General features: G+C 42.9%; 1 protein-coding gene across 18 annotated transcripts in view; it reads left to right on the plus strand.

Moving 5' to 3' along the window:
• Positions 1-14319, plus strand: part of PTPRT (protein tyrosine phosphatase receptor type T) — a 1016018-nt gene that overhangs the window by 823064 nt on the left and 178635 nt on the right. For all 18 annotated transcript variants that reach the window (XM_074318312.1, XM_074318303.1, XM_074318302.1 and 15 more), the window contains exon 13: positions 6671-6707. In XM_074318312.1, coding sequence (XP_074174413.1) covers positions 6671-6707 — 37 coding nt within the window. The remainder of the gene's footprint in view (positions 1-6670; positions 6708-14319) is intronic.

Here is a 14319-nt window from a genome sequence, read left to right on the forward strand (position 1 = left end):
ATGTTTGGTCTCAACTTTGTCATATATTCTTTATATCATAATTTATTACATTAATTTTGTAATACTTGCTGGGGTGTTTTCCTGAGTCTTTTATTTTAATATTTCTTTGTTATTTAGAAAGTTTTGTATTTTCATTCTCATAGTTATCTTCGTTCTTATCCTTTTTAATACATTTAATCCTCTCTTTCCTTATTTAACCTTTTCCTATCTGGTTTATCAACTGTTTCCCAGCATTATCGAGGTATAATTAACAAATAAAAATTATATATATTTAAGTTATATGATGTGATGTTTTGAGATACGTATAGATTGTGAAATGATTGCCGTGATCCCGCTAATTAACACGTCTATATAGTTATCACATAGGTGTCATTGGGTACATTAAGAGCACTTAGGATATAGTGTCTTAGCAACCTCAAAGTATAAAACACAATATTCACACAGATCTCCAGAACGTGTGCAGCCTGCATAATTCTTGGACCAGCATCTCCCCATTTCTTCTACCCTCCAGCCTCTGACAGCCACCATTTTACTCTCTACTTTTATGAGTTCAAATGTTTTAGATTCCACGTATAAGAGAGATGATGCGTCATTTGTTTTCTGTGTATGACTTATTTCCCTCTGTGTAATATCCACCAGGTTCCTCCATGTTGTTGCAAACGGCAGGATATCCTTCTTTTTCAAGGCTCAGTCATAGTCCATTGTCTCCACATACCACATTTTCTTTTCCCTGCTGCCGGCTGCCCCAGACCATTCAGCCATGCTAATCCCCTCAGGGTTCTGGCTGGGACAAGGAGTGGTCCTCTGGGGCAGCATCTTGCACAGCTGGGGTCGCCAGGCACTCACTATACTCTCGCTTTCCCCCTTGGGAAAAATTTTGAGCTGAGGGTGTCTCTCTTGGTACTGAGCTGTGCCCCATGGGGGACAGGTGACATGAGAACATTGAAACTATTCTTCTTACCCTCTTCAATGCATCTATTCTTAGACGTTTTGCCCCACTGGGTTGCTGGGATCTCTCTGCTGGATTTCTGAGCTCCCACAAAAGTGCTGTCATCCATGGGAGGTTATCAAAATTATGTTTCTTTGGGAAGATAAGTACCAAAGACTCTTACTCTGCCGTCTTGCAGACGTCATTGGTTTGTCAGTTTTTGATGGTATCCATTGATTTTCGCGTATTGCCTATACTACAGTCATTGAACTTACTCTACTCTCCTCTTTCCATAGTTCTTCTCTTTATCATGTTTACTTCCATTATTTCTGTATTGTCAGAAATTATAACATTTATATATTCTATTTTCATCCATGTCCCTACCTTATTTTAGCCTTAGATTTACAATTAAATATATTAAATGCTTACCATCAGTCCTTTTGCAGAAATTTCCTCAGTCATTTTTTTGTTGAATGAAACTTATCCAACTCTGGTATAGTCCTCAAGAAAGACTAGTGAGTACAGTATTCTCTGAGTTATTGAATGTTGATAGTTATTTTTCTATAGCTTTGATATTTGAAAGACACTTGGCTAGCTATAAAATCCTGGGTTCATAATTTCTTTCTTTGAGTTTCCTGAAAATACTAACTCATATTTCCTGGCTTTATATGTTGCTTTGGAGACACCATGTTTCCCCCCAAAAATAAGACCTAGCCGGACCATCAGCTCTAATGCATCTTTTGGAGCGAAAATTAATATAAGACCCAGTATTATATTATATTATAGAGCCAATCTTATATTAAAATAAGACTAGGTCTTATTTTGAGGGAAACACGGCATTTCATGACAGCCTAATTCTCCTGCTCTTATTAATTATTTGATCTTTTGGCCTGGAGGCCTTGAGAACTTTTTTTAATAATTTTACTAGGATCTTAGAATTGATCTTTCAGGTTTTTAGGTCCTTTCAATATGTAGGCTCAGATTGTCTTGTGATTCCAGAAATTTTCCTTGGATTATTGTTATAAATCTTTCCCTATCCAATTGTTTAATATGTTTTCTCAGGGATCTGAAGTATCCTATATTGGATCTCCTTTGTCTTTCCTTTATGTCACTTTTTTCACTGACCCTTTTAACTTGCCTTTTATCTCATATTCATTATCTTGATTATTTTCTCTTTCTTCACTGCCCATTGTTAAAATTTTCCTTTGGACACCTTACAATTTAATCTTCATTTCTGAAGAGCCTTTTTTTCCTGAATTCAAGCCCCCCCCCCCTTTTTGCTGATTTTTTAAAATACATTTCAGTTTTTAATCTTTACGTTGCTTACTCAAAATGGTTGAGGAAATGTAATTCAATTCAGAGTATTGTCTTACAGTTCTCTTCTGTTGGTAATTGTTATTTCAAGGGGGTAGATTTTATCAGTTGGAATGTTTTGATTTTTATTTTGTTCTCTTCATATAGTTGCTCTTTTGGCCCCTTCCATTTATTCATTTTATAAATTTAATGCGGCTTACAAGATCCCTAGTTCATTATATATCTACACAGGTGACATATACTTGTGTGCAGACTTGCAAGTCGGAAGTGGGATGTGGCATGTGGGTGAAGTTAAAATGATGGGGAAATGAAATTGTATTGTACTATGGAGATAGAACAGAAAATACAAAGTGTTTTTTCCCAAAGCCTAGACAATCTAAGCACAAAGAAAGTACTCATTTCCTGTTTATTGAACTGTTTGGGGACTTCAGGCATATGCACACTGGCCAGACTTCCCATATGATAAGATGCAGACTTTCCAGCATGTTCGTGACTGGCATGCTTTGCTCACAGTTCAGTCACCCAGAAGGTCAAGAGAGGGACTTAGGACTTCGTTATTCTGTACCGATTTCTAACTAACAAAGACCAATTAGTTATGGAATTAAAGGTGTCAGAAACTTGGGAGAAAGTGTACCTGTCAGTATCACATTTGTGAGAGCCAGGGAGAGTTACACGCAGTCAAATACGCACTCTAGATGATAGAAAACAGATTTTAATAGGTGCGGGGTGGAGGAGGTGATGGTAGGAAATGGCTCAATTTCATGCATCAGCTATGGAATTCTAAGAAGAATTAGAAAGTGTTCACAAATGACCCAATGAGAAGAGGAAGTAGTAGAATATACCAATGCAGTTACCCAGGATTCCCTTTGATGTGACACATTTTGAAGAGAACATTCCCACGGAAGCCAGATTAGTGACTTAGAGGGAGGATGAAGGCGACTTCTGAGGTTCTGGGAATGTTGTGTGTTTTGATCAGGGTGCTGGTCATAGGTGTGTATTTCCACTGTGAAAAATTCAGCAAAGGATATAGAAGTTTATTATACTTGTCTACATATATGTTATACTTCAAATTAATTGTGCAACAGTTTTTAAGAGTTAGTATATTTCCTTCAGGTCTTATTTTTTTAAATGCTTCGATTTGCATGTGAGATGTAATAAAAATTACACTTTGCTTTACTCATTTATTTTCTTACGTGTACTATTCCATGTTATTACATGGCCCTTATCGCCATTTCTGTTAACAGCTTCATAATATTCCACTGTGATAGACAGACCACAGCTTTCTTTATCCTGCTTGTAGGGCTAGACGTATATGTGGCTCTTCATTGTCACGTTTATAAAGAACACCGGAACCAACATCTTTGAATATAAAGGTTTTGCTACACTTAAGGATATTCCCTGAGAATAGATTCTTAGATGTAACGAGATTAGATTGACTGTCTTTAAAGTCCAGATACATATTTATAAATTACCCCCAATGGTGCTGCCCTCATCAAACACTTGCCCACTGCTAAATTCAACAGTCATGCGCAGAATTGGCATGTTTCCTAATATAGTATTTGCAAAATCTTTTTTCTTTGTATTAGCATAAAGTTGGAGAGCCATCTGACCAGCTCTAGTCTCTTGGCACCTCTTCCATTCTACACAATTTCTCAGTGATAATCATTGGGGCTCTTGGGGGGCGTCATACTTTCTTTAACTGTCTCAGGCTTCAGATCACTGACCATTTAAACCAACGAGCAAAAATGGAAGCCAATGGATTTGAAGAACTTCGCTCTTTCTCCAAACATGAAAACAAAACAAAAACTAGTTTGCTAGCTTTTATAATCATTTTAAAGTTTTAACTCATTTGTGACCTAAGGTTGTTTTTTTTTTCTTGCATCACATTTAGAGAATTATACTTTATTTTTCTACCTTTTTCTCAGTCATTTTTCCTTCGTTCCATCTTCTGAATATGTTCTTAAAAAATATATTTTTCCTTGAAATATAGCATACTTCAAATATATGAACACCTCATATGAATACTTTATATATTTGAACCGTAATGTGCCATTTTAAAAAACATTTCTGTAATTTCCGTTTTATGAAATAAAACAATTATTTATTTTAACAAGGAATGCTTTCAGCATACAAAATAGAAAGAAAAGGAAACACTTGTTCCAAAGAACAAGTCATGTCAACCCAACCTTCCTTTTTTTAAGAAACTTCTTGGGCTGATAGATTAGGGAAATGCAATAGACAGAGTGTCATTACCTGAAGTGAATTTGACCCTATTCTCAAGCTATTTTTTGTGGAAAAATACAACAGTAGCACCTGAGTATATAAGCAATTGAGGAGATGTGTAACTAGTTAGATAAACCAAGCAAAGATTCTGATGAACAGAGATGAATGCCAGCCTGGAAGGAGGGTTCTAGTACCTACCACAGAGCTCTGTCATGGCATTTTCCAGGTTACTACTTATATTCATTATCTGGGTGAAGTTTGAGAACAATTACATCCAAAAACTCGCAGGTGGTGGAGAATATCATGACAGGCTGTAGTAATCGCATGAGTCAAAGAAGATGGAAGTCAATAGTGGTATATATGACTCTGTAGTTGGGTCCCAGAAATGCAACCACATTTATATATGTAGAAGCAGGCAGATTTTCTTTTTTGATGGAAGGTTGATAACACGTTGATTGGTATGTTGGCTATGTGAATAGTAGTCCAGTATAAGTAAGGAAAATAGAAAATAATGATGATCTAAGTAATCATATATTGACAAGACCACATGGGGACCTTTGGTTAATGTTCTAGTCCCTTCTCATTAAGAGGGACAACTGGAGGGTGTCCTAGGATGAGCAGCTAGGATGGTTCAAAGGCCTTGAATTCTTACCATATGAGGAATTGTTGAAGAATAAGAATGTTAGTGGACCTGAAAACCATCTTCCAATATCCGTACATCTTTCCTACGCAAGCAAGGGCAGACTGTCTATGGTCCGAGGAACAAAATCAAAACCACTGGGGAGTCCTACTTGGGCTTAATAGAAGTGACCATTTCTGGCATTCAGAGAAGTGCATAAATAAAACAGACTCTGCTGTAGACATTACAATTGCTTCTCTACTTCTGAATGCATGGCGGGCTCCATTTCTTCACGGGCTCCCACCCCGTGTTAGGCATGGCCATATAACTGGTTTTAGCCCATGAAGCCTGAGTCAAAGCAAAAGTGTTGCTTCTCTTACAGAGCATGTAAGTTAAGACTTCCGCACTCTTTTCTCCTGTCGCAGTAAACACTGAAGACTTGTGTTAAAATGGAGACACCAACCTTGGTCTATGAGTGACTACAATGACGAGAGTGTCCCCAACCGCCCCACTACACCCCCGCCCCCAGACCCAGCCACACACCTACATTAGATATGTAGTTTGGGTGGAAAATAAATCTTTGCTGTTTGTAATCACTGAAGTGCATGGGTTTTATTACCTTTACATAACCGTTTCTATCCTAACATAAGTAGCTTCAAGATGCAGTAGTTGCTCCTGCGTGAGTATTAGCAAGACAACCACTGGATTCTTGAGACTCACACATACCGAATTCTTGGCCTTTGATTTTCATTGCTGCACTACAAATTCAGACTACTGCTGGGAGCGTAACTTAGTCATCTGGAATTTGCAACTTGTTCCAGGACCTCCTGGGAGACGATCCTAAAAAAATAGGCTAAGCTGATTCTCTTCCCAAGCACACTCTTCTGGAACTCACCTGCGTGCCCAGCAATGCCACAAATGTATGGATCCTGTCCACTTGGGGAAGAGCCAACAATAACTAGATAAGTTATTCACTTCACTCAGCAAAGATTCTATCGCCACACAAACATACACATGCAACATTATCCATGAAAACTGTGAGGTCTCCTAGAGATCTCAGGGCCAGAGCGACTTTTGAACATGAACTTTGCAATTTGATTCTTGCACATTCATATTGACTGGGCTATTGCCAAGTGTCTGTTTCAGTCTGTACATATAGATGCATTGTTTACCTATAACAAAGTTTCCCCAGGATGCCTTTGGTACCATCTGCTGACCCATGCAACTGACTGAAGCACACTGCATGCCAAAATGTACCCACTTAGTGTTTTTGCTAAAGTCGTTCTGTGCTGGGCAGTATCTGATATGTTTATCAAGTGGTTCTGTCTGGGGAAGAAGCTTATGAGGTGATGGGAGCCAGGAAGTGAAAGGAACAAAGTATGTACCTAGCCTCAAAAGAAATGAAGAAATAGAATTAAAAGGTTATTCTAATGGGGGGGAAAATGAAAAGGACAAGTTTAAAATTATAATTAAAAATGCATAGCCATATGTACACACACGCACAAACATATATGTATGTATTTTTCTTTATATAACAAACCAAATCCACAACTAATTAACTGGAGCTTCACTTTTGTTGTTCACAGGAGACCAAAATCAACTGTGTTCGTCTGGCTACGAAAGGTATGTTGGCATGTTCTTGTCTGTCTTCAGCCACTCTTTAGCCATTTAAGTATTTCTCCCTCCAGCCACACAGGGAGATTTAGGCAACAATGACTAAATATATTTTCATTGGAGTCATTTGCATGTAGGTGTTAATATATACCCAACTGTGTACATGTTAATAACACAGTACCTAAAGCATAGCAAGAACTCCAAACATAGTAGTTGAATCAATGGATGGATGGATGGATGGATGGATGGATGGATGGATGGATGGATGGATGGATGGATGGACAGATGAACGGACGGACAGATGAAAGGATGGTTGGATGGCTGGGTGGACTGGTACATTAATCAGTGGTGAATATAAATTTACTCAAATTTTCTTCTGCTATATATTTTCATTGTATTTGGGTCTATGTTTATGTTGTTATTTTTTAAAGCACGTCTGTTAAATCTATCTTCTAGGTTTCATACTTTACTAAATTGATGCATGGCTTTTAAAAATGAGGTGATTAGTGTTGGTGCGTTTCGTAACAAGAAAAGAAACACTGCTTTGTTTTGTAGTTGGCATTTCCAAACCTCATACCCAAAACTAAGGCAATATTGTTCAGGCTCATCACTTTTTGTTTTCCTAATTGTAATTGAATTGCCTGGCTCTGTCAATTGGTACATGTTTCTGTTTATTACTCTTTAAAAAAAAAAATCAATGAATGGTTTGTTATCATTTAACCTATTACAAGGTTGAATGGTTAGAAATCAGGTTTATCTTTTTGTTATAGAATTGATATTTTCACAGTTATCCTTCCCAGATTGCCACACCAAAATTGGGCAATTCTATTTCTATTCCCTGCATTTATCGACAGCATACATAGTTCTATATGTTGCTTCCACAGAGAAGACAATTATAAATATACGTATAAATATAGTCAAACAATGACCCAAGTATAAATATACATGTGTGAATATAATACACATGCACACACATACAGAGGAAAATTCACAATATATGGGGGAAGGGAAGAAAGAGAGAGAGAGAGAGAGAGAGAGAGAGAGAGAGAGAGAGAGAGAGGAGAATATCTGTGGTTATTTGACAAAATATACACCAAGACCTACCATTCATGACTTTTGTAACTTTGAACAAAATCGGATCGATATGTAAGCAGAACAGGGAAAGTGCAGGAGGAAGGCAAAGACAGAGCACTAGGGGCTCCCTGTGATAAGAACTCACCCTGATTTCACATAAGCCACGAGAGGTCGGCATGTCCCTAACTTATTGCCTCTCAGGAACTCAGGCTACTGGACAGAAAGAAAAAATACTCATTGTGAGGCCAGGAAAATGGCTGGCCTGCAAACAAAAGTGACACAAATCACAAGCCAGCCTTGAAAGACTTTGCCATTGGAGAAAACAGATAATCTGGAAAGAAGAACAGCATCCACTGGACAGCACTGGAGCACTAGACAGCAAGCAGGGCGTCTGCAACATCCTACTTAAGCAGGCAGCTGGGAGAGGGAAGGAAACTGACCGAAAAACCTTCAGCGTCATGGTGCCCCTTGGCTCCCCTCTCGCTTTTTACCTCTAGACAAGGGAGGGGTTGGTGCAGTAGCTGTGCCTTCCGTGGGGTAGGTGGGATTCTAAGGACCCCCTCTGAAACATAAGCCGCCCCTACCGAGTAGATTGTTGGACCAGATTTTCTGAACTGAGACTTGGGAACATGTGACTGGACAAGCAGCCGGTACATCCAAGAACTTGGAGAGAGAATGTCTAAAACTGTACCGTCTTGGTAAGTGCAGGACCCACCGTGCTCCCACCGGAGCCATGCCGCGCTTCCCCAGACTTGCACGGCTGATCTGCAGGAGAAGTGCAGCAGTCTTTAAAGAACTAGAGCAGAAGCGCTCCCTGCCTCTTCTTAGCATAAGGATTTCTCCTCTGGTTTGGCCTTTGGGTCTCAGTCTTCCTTTAGTGGAGTATGCACACCTGTAAGGTGTGTGGGGGAAAGGCTAGGAGCACATGACTGAGTATGTGCCCAGCTGGCCAAGGCCTGGCAGGGCTCAGAGGAGTCAGGAGTCGGAGGCGGATGCCAAGCAACCACACCCTCAGGTTCCGGTTCATTGAGAGCTGTCACTTCAGCCCAGAGAGGCCAGGCTCTAGCAGCACTTGGGGATGGAGGCAGAGGGCTGGGTAATGCAGAATGCCAGTCTGCGGGGAGTTCTCCCTGCTTAGTACCACATCCACTAAGAGGGCACTCGGTGACTGCAGAGAAAAGGCAACGGGAAGGAAACCTGTGTTAGGTTAGTGTCTGGTCTGCACCTGGCCTTACCCTGGGACCATCCAGGACCGATTAAAGGCAATCTCCATCTAAATCCATGGACTGGCCCTGAGGACTTTGTATCAAGAGTCAAAGACCAGGAATCAATATTTGACCTTTCCCTTTCCTGAATCAAATTTCCTTCTCTGTGGGTTTGCTGAAAATATCATTCCTTTGCAGAGGAAACTATGACACTGGGAATCTCACAGGCATCGAGTCTATGTAAAGTTCCAGGGGCAGATTCCATGAGCCGTCTGTGTCCCTCCCAGCTGCTCCACTGCTCTGTCATTGCGACACCTTGCTCCCATGTCTGCCAGCGAGACGTGATCACATGTGCAGCTTGAGGCCAGGGCTCTGGTGATAAAGCAACTTGCTGAGGTCCTGTCCCCAACCCCCATGACTCCAGGCAGTGTCTGTGGTCAGCTGTGTGAGTCCCGCAGACCCGGGGCACTGCCCCTCAGCATGGGACAGCCTTCTGACCTGACCCCAAGCTCAGCGCATCTTCTGTTAGACACCACACCTGGCTCCAGGCTGGGGCTCTAACTGTTGTCTGTCTACAGTGTCACTGTTTGTCACCCAAGCTCTAACGTAGTGCTGCCCAGTTTGGAGGGCTGCAAAGCAAGGGACCTGTGTTTGTTTTCTGTGGCTGCTGTACCAAAGTACCACCAATTGAATGGCTTAAACAACAAAACTTCTTGTCTCACAGTTCTGGAGGCTGGGAGTCTGAGATCGAGGTGTCGGCAGGGCTGGTTCCTTTGGGGGCCATGAAGAGGGGTCTGTCCCCAGATCCTGCTGGTTTGCAGGCCATCTTTGGCTTTCCTTGGCTTGTAGAACTATCACCCCAGTCTCTGCTTCCTCATCACATGACATTCTCCACGTGCACATCTCTGCGTCCAGATTTCTCCTTTTTATAAGAACATCAGTCGTATTGGATTGGGGCACCCCCTACTCCAGTATGACCTCATCCTAACTTAACTAGTTGCCGTGTTTCCTCCAAAAAAAGACATAGCCAGACAATCAGCTCTAATGCGTCTTTTGGAGCAAAAATTAATCTAAGACCCGGTCTTATATTATGTTAGATAAGACCCGGTCTTTTATAGTAAAATAAGACCGGGTCTTAGATTAATTTTGGCTCCAAAAGACACATTAGAGCTGATTGTCTGGCTAGGTCTTATTTTTGGGGAAACACGGTGTATCTGGAAGGACCCTATTACCAAATCAGGTCACGTTCTGAGGTCCTGGGGGTTAGGACTTCATCTGAGTTGGGCCGAGGGGGACAGTTCACCCATAACAGGACGCCCGCAGTTAGGGGCAGTATCCCTGCGGTTCTAACTAGAGCCTCTGACTGCTCACCATTCCCAGTGTGATCACAATAGCTCTTACGGGTGTGTAAGGCGCAGGGCCCAGCCCCACCAGAGGGGGCCAGGAGGTGGGCTGCCGTCCAGACTTGGCTCTTGTTCCCTTCAGAAGCTGAATGAGGTGTTCTCAAGCAGAGGAGCTGCAGGTTCTGTCAAAGGAACCCTGGGCCGTCCCCATACCCTCTGTGCTGGGTCTGTGGTGGCAGCACCCTTCTCAGACCCTGCGTGCTGGCGGAGCATCGCGTGCTGATCCAATCTGAGTTCTGTGGCCAGAGCCTGCTGGGCCTCCCAGGCGGGTACCTGCACCGCCCTGTAAGAGGAGCTCTGAGGAGGAGTGGCTTGGCCTTCGCCACTCATTTCCCGTCACATTTTGCCCTGGCAAGCACATCCTGGCACATGGTTGGTACTCAAAAAACAATGCCTGCTGAAGTGAGGAAACGCCTTTTGATGTCAGCCGCTCCCCGCAGCCGGGCCCGAGGTCTCGGGGTCTCACTTGGTCTCCCTGAAACTCAGGCACCCTGCTGAAAGTGATCTCCCTCTCCCCATTTGTAGAACCTGTTGGAACCTACCAGCTGCCAGTGGTTTGCTGATAAACCTGCTCCTTGGAAAAGAAAAGCCCTTATTTGTAGTCTTTGTCCATCTCCAGGGCGTAAATATCCCTGCTATGCCCAGTAGTTAAACAACCGGCTGGTAAAAAACAGTCCCGAATGTTTAACCATTGGCTGTAGCTGGTGCAAGCCAGCTCCAGGACACTGAAATCTCTCCCTCCCTCCCCCGCGCCCCAACGCACCCCAGTCTGAGGATCACATTATATTGCAAACATAGAAGTGTTTTATTTCCTACAAAATGTTTTGGAAAAAAATTATTGTCGGTGACTTATTTCCTCCATGTAATCAGCTCACTCACTGAGCGTGTATGAGCCGGGCGTCTTGGACAGAACTGGGGTTTCATGGTGACCCAGCAGGCAGGGTTCCTGTCCTCAAGAAGCTCCCAGCCTAGTGTGGACACAGACTTCCTGTGCAGGATTTTCACAGATAGTGGTGGACTCGTGATGGTGAGCGGTGCTTCCAAAGAGAAGTGCAATGTGCTGAATGGGGACTGAAGGAGCAAGGGTGCCCAAGCCCCAGGTGATGGTGGCGTGTATATTCCTGGGTCAGCATCCAGGGCCTGGCTCCTCTGGGACTGGTGCAGCACAGAAGGCTTTGTGCCTCCCTGTCCCATCGCCATCCCTTCTCCACTACCACTAGGGATTGCATGGCACCCAGGGCAAGTGTGGGATGTGAGAGGCTAGCGACTCAGGACTTCAAACTGGGAGAGAAGCCACAGGGCGGTTCAGGCCCCACACAGAGAACTAAGTCTCCTGTGTTTACAGAGGATCTGGCAGGTGGATCCACATAGCACTAGGGGGCGATGTTTCTTTCTAAAGCCCAGGCAGAGCCTCCAGTAGAAGGCGGGCCTTAGGGGACTGGGGGATGGGAGTTTGGTATTTGCTAGAAGGAGAGTTAATCTAGTATCTTCATCCCAAAAGCCTTGAGGGCAGTCTTTTTTATTGATGGGAGCCGTGGTCACTGACCCAGACTCACATTCTTCTTTACCTTGTTCCTCAGCCAGGGTTCCGCTGTTATTAGCTTGGACTGGAGATTTAGAGGAATCAGAACGTGAGTGCAACCACAGCGGGGGAGTGGGGTTTATCAAAGAGCAGATGAAGAGGCATGGCAGCTGTTTTAGGACAGACCCACAGCAGCAGAGCCAGAGGCAGGGACTTGGTGCGTCTGCTGTGTTGAGGGAAGGCTCCTGGAAGCAATCTGCACGCGGACGAGGGAAGTGGGATGGGGAATGAGAAGATGCTGAGCAAGAGTCTGGTCTCAGGTGAAGTCAAACCTACACTAGATCCAGGATAGAGCGTCAGTTTCTCCAGCGTTGTTTTGCTTTGAGACAGGAAGTTCGGGATTTCTACCTCTTCCCCCATAGCAGTCAGTCCTTGGCACTTCCCCACTCCCCTACCCTGGATCTCTGGGGGAGGGGGGGAAATGGCCCCCTTGAGCCTTGCACAAGCTCTAGGGAAAGTCTCAGGTGTAAGCCCTTAGCCTCAACACGCACAGCAACTGGGGGATGGCACACCAACCTGGAAGGGGGATCTGGGAGTGGTACCAACAGCATACACCGCAGGGCTCTTATTATTCAGAAGATGTATTTCATCACCTGGTTGGAGGGATAGCAAAGAGCTAATGTGATTGCCTCGAATTCAAGAGCTAAAAAGAAAAATTTTAAAGCCCTTTGCTTGGCGCAGTCTAGCGCTGGGAATCCGCCCAGAGCTGTAGAGAGAAAAGTGCAGACAATGGGTAAACAAACATTAAGTTTTGGTTTGGAAACAGAAAACTATTATTCAGACTTTGAAGGGAGGGCAGTAGAAAGTCAGGGAGCAAAAAATAAATCAATTTTAAAAGTAGGTTTTGTTCTTGTCGTTAAAACAGGAACTGTGAGGAAAGGCATGCATTTAGATCCGTTAAATAATATTTACATTTGGAAGCTATAGCATGGGCTCAATTTAGGGACCGGATTGAAGATGTAAGCTGAACATGCTCCAAAGTGACCTTCGGGGAAATGGGTCATGTGAAAATTTAGACTTCCCGGATGCTGAGGTTCAAGTGGAAGATAAAAGAACCTTTCCCGTGTCAGATGATCACCCCATCTAGTGGAAGGTGCCCCAGGCTGCAGCAGCTGAAGGAGGTACCCAGCTATCTCAGTTCATGCTCTCTGGCTGGGACACAGCAGGCCAAGGGGAAAATGGTTTCTGGTGTAGAGGCTCAGTTCTAGAACCATACTGTTCAGCTCCTCTTCTGGAAACTAAGGCCCAGTTCCATCCAAGTCCCTTTACCCACTATTCTCCTGTCTACTTCTTCTCCCTGCCTCCCTCCACACACCCGTCCATTCACTTTGCTACTTTTCCTTACCCACCGACCCTACTTCCACAGGACTTGCCCACGTGGTCTGGCTGTTTCCCACCCTCCAGCCTTATCCGGGCTTTATCCTCTTATTCACTAGACTCCAGCACACTGGGCTTCGTTCAGTTCTTCAAGACACATCAAGCTCCTTCCAATCTCAGGCACTTTGCTCATCCTGTCTCTTCTGCCTGAAAGTATCTGGCCACCATCTGTATCTGCTTAACAGATACACACCTTTCAAAGTGTAGCCTAAACTCCGCGTCTTCTTAAACACCATCCTGACCTCCAGTCTAATATATATCCCCAATATTCTCCACTCTCTTATACCCTGTAGTTTTTTTCATAGCATTCATTGTGACCTGAATATACCAGGGGTTGCTCAAAAAATGTATACAAGTGGGCACTTTGGTCAATGTTGCTCAAGCAGTAGTTTGCTGTAAACAGAAGTGTCTGGACGCTGATGGGAACCACTCTGAGCACCTCTTGTAATTGCAGAAGTCAAACGTGACTTGTATTCATCTTTTGTTATCGGTATATATTGAGCATTACAATTTTAATACAGTTTTTCTTTCTTAATTTATGTATACATTTTTTGGCACCCTCTGTATGTATGTTTGCATATATATATATATATATATATATATATATATATATATATATATATATATATATATTTGCTTACATGTTTAATAGCTGTCTTCTAACTAGATTCTAAGTGAAATAAGTGAAAGGGTTGTGCCTATTTTGAGCACTGCTGTGTCCCCAGATCCTAGCACACTTTGGTGCTTGATAAAACATATTGAATGAACAAATGGGTAAATGAACTAATGGTTCAATTGATTAATCAGTCAATAGATAGATGGATGGCTAACATGTCATTCTTTCATGGTTTCATTTTTTTTAGATATAAGCTACTTGTCAGAATGTTCTCTTGGAAGACAGGAGTGAAAGCGATAGAGGTGGGAATTAACCACGTGATCTACAATCCCCCAATAACGAAAAGGCCAGCCAGGCTCTGCTT

The sequence above is a fragment of the Rhinolophus sinicus genome, linkage group LG13 (assembly GCF_036562045.2).
Source record: "Rhinolophus sinicus isolate RSC01 linkage group LG13, ASM3656204v1, whole genome shotgun sequence".
NCBI lineage: Eukaryota > Metazoa > Chordata > Mammalia > Chiroptera > Rhinolophidae > Rhinolophus > Rhinolophus sinicus.